The sequence below is a fragment of the Squalius cephalus genome (genome assembly GCF_949319135.1).
Source record: "Squalius cephalus genome assembly, chromosome: 17".
NCBI lineage: Eukaryota > Metazoa > Chordata > Actinopteri > Cypriniformes > Leuciscidae > Squalius > Squalius cephalus.
Window position 1 is genome coordinate 33,879,470 of NC_137138.1, and position 6,724 is coordinate 33,886,193.

The 6,724-nt window shown below is 42.5% G+C and overlaps 1 protein-coding gene across 1 annotated transcript; it reads right to left on the reverse strand.

Moving 5' to 3' along the window:
* Nucleotides 1-3,119: 3,119 nt before the first annotated feature.
* LOC307144274 (serine/threonine-protein kinase pim-3-like) lies at nt 3,120-5,407 on the reverse strand. Its single transcript, XM_079846527.1, has 6 exons — nt 5,114-5,407; nt 4,855-4,949; nt 4,645-4,695; nt 3,867-4,224; nt 3,650-3,760; nt 3,120-3,357 (listed from the first exon to the last, which is right to left on the reverse strand). Exons 1-6 carry the CDS (start codon nt 5,391-5,393, stop codon nt 3,254-3,256), a joined length of 999 nt encoding a protein of 332 aa, XP_079702653.1. The 5' UTR covers nt 5,394-5,407; the 3' UTR covers nt 3,120-3,253.
* Nucleotides 5,408-6,724: the final 1,317 nt, after the last annotated feature.

Here is a 6,724-nt window from a genome sequence, read left to right on the forward strand (position 1 = left end):
GGTAAGAACTCGAGCTGCTGCGTTTTGGACCAGCTGTAGTTTGTTTATTAAGCGTGCAGGGCAACCACCCATTAGAGCATTACAATAATCTAGCCTTGAGGTCATGAATGCATGAACTAATTGTTCTGCATTTGTCAATGAGAGCATATGGCGTAATTTAGATATATTTTCAAGATGGAAAAATGTGGTTTTACAGATACTAGCCACGTGACTTTCAAATGAAAGATTGGTATCAAAGAGCACACCCAGGTTCCTGACTGACGACGAAGACTTGAAAGAGCAACCATCAAGTGTTAGACAGTATTCTAGATTATTACGTGAGGACGTTTTTTGTCCAATAATTAGAATCTCTGTTTTTAGAGATTAAATAGAATAAAGCTCTGTTAATAGTGAGATACAACCACGATCAGATGATAAGAGCAAATCATTTGTGACTCTAATGAGAGCAGTCTCAGTACTATGGTACGGTCTAAATCCTGGCTGAAAATCCTCGCAGATATCAGATATCATTTCTTTCAAAAGGAACATAGTTGTGAGGATACCGCCTTTTCTAGTATCTTTGACAGAAAGGGTAGATTCAAGATCGGCCTGTAATTGACTAATTCTGTACAATCAAGTTGCGTTTTTTTAACAAGCGGTTTAATCATAGCCAGCTTAAAAGTTTTTGGTACATATCCTAATGACAAAGAGGAATTAATGATATTAAGAAAAGGATCTATGACCTCTGGAAGCATCTCTTTCAGTAGCTTAGTCGGTATAGGGTCTAACATACATGTTGTTGATTTAGATGATTTAATGAGTTTAGAGAATTCTTCCTCTTCTATAGCAACGAATGAATCAAATTTCCTCAGGGAGACTACAATGCACTGCCTGATGCGATACTGTAGTAGACGGTTGCATAGTTATAATCTTGTCCCTGATATTATCAATCTTATAAGTGAAGAAGTTCATAAAGTCATTACTGCTGTGCTGCTTGGAAACTTCTGGGCTTGAAGCTTTATTTTTTGTTAGTTTAGCCACTGTTTCAAATAAATACCTTGGGTTTTGTTTATTTTCATCTAATAGGGTTGAAAAATAAGCAGATCTAGCAGCTTTTAAGGCCTCTCTGTATGCAATAGAGCTCTCCTTCCACGAAATGCGAAAAACTTCTAGTTTTGTTTTCTTCCAGTTGTGCTCCATTTTTTGGCTGCTCTCTTAAGGGCCTGAGTGTGCTCGATGTACCACGGCGTTGGACTATTTTCTTTTATCTTCTTTAAGCGCAACAGAGCAAATATGTCTAAAGAGAGAGTTAAAAGTTTCTGTCGCAATATCGAGTTCTTCTAAGCTATCCGGGATGCTGAGATGATGAAACTGATCAGGAAGATTATTGATAAAGCAATCTTTAGTGGCAGAAGTGATAGGTCTAACATATTTGTAACACGGAGTCGGCTTTGCAGCCTTGGCTAAATGGAGTTTACACGAGACTAGATAATGATCTGAGATGTCATCGCTCTGCTGCAGAATTTCAACAGCATCAACACTGATTCCATGTGATAATATTTGATCTACAGTATGATTACGACAATGAGTAGGTCCTGACACGTGTTGTCTAACTCCAATAGAGTTCAGAATGTCTTTAAATGCCAATCCCAATGCATCTTTTCTGTTATCTACATGTATATTAAAATCACCAACAATTAGGACTTTATCTGCAGCCAGTACTAACTCTGATAGAAAGTCAGCAAATTCTTTGATAAAGTCTGTATGGTGCCCTGGTGGCCTGTATACAGTAGCCAGCACAAATCTCAAACGTGATTTATCATTTACACTATATATTGTTACATTAAGCACCAACACTTCAAAATAATTATATTTGAAACTAAATTTCTTAGTAATTTTGAGAATATTACTATAAATTACAGCAACACCTCCCCCTTTGCCTTTCAGACGAGGTTCATGTTTATAACAGTATAATCTTGCGGGGTGGACTCATTTAAAGTAATGTAATCATTTGGTTTTAGCCAGGTTTCTGTCAGACACAGCACATCTAGATTATTATCTGAACTTATATTAACAATAAGTGCTTTTGAAGTAAGGGATCGAATATTCAACAACCCAAGCTTTATCATTTGCTCTTTTTTTTTATATCTGTTTTTTATTTATTGAACATCAATTCAATTTTTACCCTTAGATGGGTTTGGAAGTTTTTTGTGTTTTCTAATTCGGGGAACAGACACAGTCTCTATATGAAGATATCTAGGTGAAAGAGGCTCTATGTGATGGGATTTATCTGACCTTGGTGACGTGAGACGGCTAGCAGACGGTCGGTTAAGCCAGTCTGTCTGCTTCCTGACCTGAGGCCCAAGTCATGTTTGAGCTCTAAGACTATGTGCCATATTACTAGAGAGAAGAGCAGCACCATCCCAGGAGGGATGAATACCATCTCTTTTCAACAAAAAACTTTTTCAATTGTCTATGAATTCTATATTATTTTGCGGACACTACTTAGACAGCCAGCCATTGAGTGAGGACAATCTACTAAGTATCTCATCACTCCTGCGAACAGGAAGGGGGCCAGAACAAATTACAGTGCCTGACATTGTACTTGCTTTGGATGCGTGTCTCTAGTTCTGAAATCTTACCCGTCAGCCTGACTGTCTCCATGCATTTATCACATGTAAATCCTGTGCTGGCAGAGAAGGCTATGCTATACATGTTACATGAAGTGTAAGTGACAATAAGAGGAGAAGATGACATGACTCACCGTGTTTGTTGACTGATCCTACTCACCTAAGGCTTGATGAACTCGTAAAAAGGTGCGAGCGAGTTTGCGAACAGGCTAGCGAATTACTAGCGTGTTGTGCTAGCAATAACGATTTAGATTGAAGCTAGCGATGTCAGGTTAATGTGTGATGTTGAGTAAGCTATATTTAGCAGTATAAACAACAAGGAATGATAGTAAATAATTATTCAAAACAGAAAGATATACAAAGCTTACAGACGCAAGCCAACTCAGCAGCAGCAACAGGGGCAGAGCAATCGATCAGACAGGAGCAATCGAACCCCTGGTAGATTTCTATGAAACCCTGATAGAAGAGGCTTTGCAGAACATCCACAAACACAATAACACAGAATGGCCCAAGGCCTTTGAGATAGCTGCTGGTTGGGCGGGTAGAAATTTTCAGAGCCAAATTAGTATGGAGGCAATCGAGCAGGCAGAATCTTTAATCACGGCAAACCATCAGGGATGCTGGAAAACATGGAAGGACAACATCTATCTTCTCTTTGAAGGGTTTTTAAACCAGTCATGATGTGAAATGGCATCTAAGGTGATCCGTGACTTTTTGTCATTAAGTTTCTTAAGAAGATCCAGGCATTCTGTCAAAGTTTTCAGAAGACAGTTGATTAGTCACGTTTGTCCTTATAGACACTCATAAACAGATTTTGAGAAATGTAGTTCATGTAAGGCCATGTTACCATGAAATACACAGCATTTCTTGCTGTTACTATGATATTCTCTGAATGCCCATGAACATTTATTCATTGCTAAACATTCATTGTCAATCCGCTGTGTTTTACACTTTGCTCATCATTGACACTAATAATTTTACTGAGCTCTCCATGTTTTTAAGCAATGTTATTTCCATTTCGTTCTTGTTGTTGGTCTCACCTTTGGACAGACGTGACCTTTGCCAAAACCAAGGGCCTATTCTTGTGGCCAGCTGATCCAGCAGTTTGCGTATGTCGTTAGTCGCGAGCCACTCAGCGGACTTTCTGACCACTGTGTATAATATGGGTTCATCAGCACATGTAAGAATACATTTCCAGTGTTTAGTAAAACATTATCAAACACATCAACAGTGAACGGTGTCGAGAAGTCGACTCACGTCTTTCTTCGAAGAACAGTGCGCCTCCGAAGTCCGTCAGCTTGACTTTCAGGGTGTTTGGGTAGATGAGAAGGTTCATCATGTGTGTTTTGTGATAAACACCATGATCTATGCAGTGCTGCAGCACAACAACGAGCTGCCGAACGATGTGTTTCACTGCGTATTCTGTCAGGGAACCTCGGCTTCGTTGGCAGAACTCCAATAAGGTCATTCTGTGATGTGGACATTCCAGAACCAGGACGTCTTCATCTTTCAGGATATACAAGCCATATAACCGGTTGATATGTGTGCTAGTTGGAGGCTTTTGTAGCATAAACATTGCAGCTGCCTCTCGACTCATAGGAAAGGGACACGCAGGCTAAAGTAAAGAGATTGACAGAAGGTTAGTTGACTCCTAACTAATCTCTAATCTCCTAACTAAAGGCCCAAGATCTCCTAACTAAAGGCCCATTTTCCATCTCGTGAGCTTTTCAAAGTAAACTCTTGGGCTGCCCTGACTAAAGAGTAGTCATTCATTCAAACCATTAGTTGATTAATCACATGTTTATATTAATTTAATTACTTAAATATATTTGGGGATGGGGGGGGGGGGTTGCTAAACCACATACTTTGGGCTTAAAGAGTTAATTAAAAATGAAAGCAATGTACTTTACAACTGATATTTCTAGGCTTTCAACTATATCTTATACTGTCTTCATACAGGTGTATCAATTACCAAATTACAAATTAATAAAACGAATCTTGGAGAATTTCATGAAGAGTAAAGTTGTCAACTTACCAATTTCACCAGCTTCTCAGGCTGGCTCTTCTTAATACAATGGATGATCACCTAAAAAATGAAGCAAATTGTTGCAAATGTAAGTAATCTGATCCATTTTTGTTTGTGTGCATGGTAATCTACAATCTTTACATTTCTGATCAAAACTGTAAACACTGATGTTTATGTCAGGACTGAAAGACTAAAGATAAAAGGAAACAAGCAACATACTGGTTTGTCATCCGAGATTCGAAATCCCTTATAATCACTGCGATCGCCTCTGGATTTCAGTTTCCGTCCCACTTCATAAAGAGATTTAAAGGATCCTGAAAAACACACGTTAGCATGTTAATATACAGCATGAGACTGAACTCCAGCAGCAAACACACCTGAGATCAGGTGAGGAACCGACAGGAGTAGAGATTAAACTAAAGCCAGAAGCATCAGGCTGAAATGGAGATGAATCAGAATGATAATAATAAACACTCACTGTCTGTCCGTATGAAGTCGAGCGGGACTAGGACTCGAGCGGGGCGGGTCTGTCGGCCTGGACTCGAGCGGGGCAGGTCTATCGGCCTGGTCTCGAGCGGGTCAGTCGCCCTGGACTCGAGTGGGTCTGTCGGCCTGGACTCGAGCGGGTCTTTCGACTCAACACTGGGTGTGTGTGGAAACTCCTGCGATGGCACAAAAGCACACACTTGGGTTTCGTTGGTTTGGAAGAGACGTTTCCCAGCATTCAACTCTCTCAAGACGCCAGCACGGAAACTCATCCATCTTGATTGCTTTTCTGCAAACAACAATATTGATTAGAGACGTGTGTTTTATTAGCACAGATTACAGCTGAATGATTGTCCTCATGTACAGCTGCTTTATGTTGCTAGTTCTAAACAAATGGGGGAAAACATTTGTGAAAAAGGATGTTCCCTTTCGTGGTCACTCCGAGTTACGTCGGATGACGACGAATGGGGTTTCGCTTAGAAAGCCTCTCACCTTCGAGTATACAAAACGAGCCAATGGCAAGAAGATGCCATAGGTCTGTGGAATTTGCATAGCGTAAGTCCGCCCCACGTCGTGGGTATATAAGGAAGTACGCTGGCAACATGCAGATATGTTTTCGCTTTGGAGCCAAGAGTTTTCTTCACTCCTACAAGCCATTCTGAATCATCTTCACTCGACGAGACGAGCGGCTCTTCAGTGTGTTGGTGTGATGGCACGTTCCAGCGAGATCGCATTGCCTGCTGCTGATCTGTGCAGTGATCTGCCGACAGTGTGTGTGTTTCTCCCTGGGCGCCTCAGCACTCTGCTCAGCTTTTTCCTCTCTCTAAAAGAGCTGCACGCGGCACGTCTTTTTCAAGACGGCTCGCCCGTGTATTTACTGGATGTGGGCGCGTGATTCATCTGCCTAACGGTCACGAGCGCTGTTTCGCGTGTTGGGCTTAATCACGCTCGGCAGCGCTCGTGGATGAGTCATGTTTTCATTGCGGGAACATGACCATCGCGATGTTTATAGATCGAGACTCAATGATCCTTGTGTGAGAGTCCCCTCTGCCACACCCCAATCTATCTCTTCCTCGAGAGGGGATACTTTGGCTGGTGGCCAGGGTGATCTGAGGGTTGGTGTGGCATAATTCCAACGAGCTTTCCTCGGGCCACGCCCCCCTCCACATCGCAAACCGTGGGGCTTCCATGTGTGCCTGGTTCCTCTCGGGGACCCAGTGTTTTCATTCGGGGCTCCAGCAGAGGGTGTCATGTCACTCACAGCATCACAAGGCGGGCTTGATTCCTCTGGAAATGAGGATTCGACTGCGTTGCCTCCCTCGGGAGTGTCAGCGTTAGTCGAGTCAGATCCAGAGCTGATGGCCATGCTTTCCCGGGCAGCTGAAAGCATCGGTTGGAGTGGCGCCACCCTCCCCCTGAGCGCTGTAGGCTTATGATTGGTTCCTGGGCGCATGTTGCTCCGGACGTGCATCAGGACGCCTCCAGCTCGCGAGGGTCCCCGTGACTTATCGCGGCCTGCGGGCGTCCTCTGCCTTCGCTGCACTCGATCGCGTGGCAATCATGGGCTGTATGTTCTCTGTCACTATCGTGGCACAGGCATGCA

Coding starts and splice junctions, on each gene's coding strand:
- LOC307144274 (XM_079846527.1), bottom strand. CDS start 5,393: ATGAGTTTCCGTGCTGGCGTCTTGAGAGAGTTGAATGCTGGGAAACGT. Junction 4,696..4,854: donor GAATCTCGGATGACAAACCA/GTATGTTGCTTG, acceptor TTCATTTTTTAG/GTGATCATCCATTGTATTAA. Junction 3,358..3,649: donor AAGGTCACGTCTGTCCAAAG/GTGAGACCAACA, acceptor AAACTTTGACAG/AATGCCTGGATCTTCTTAAG.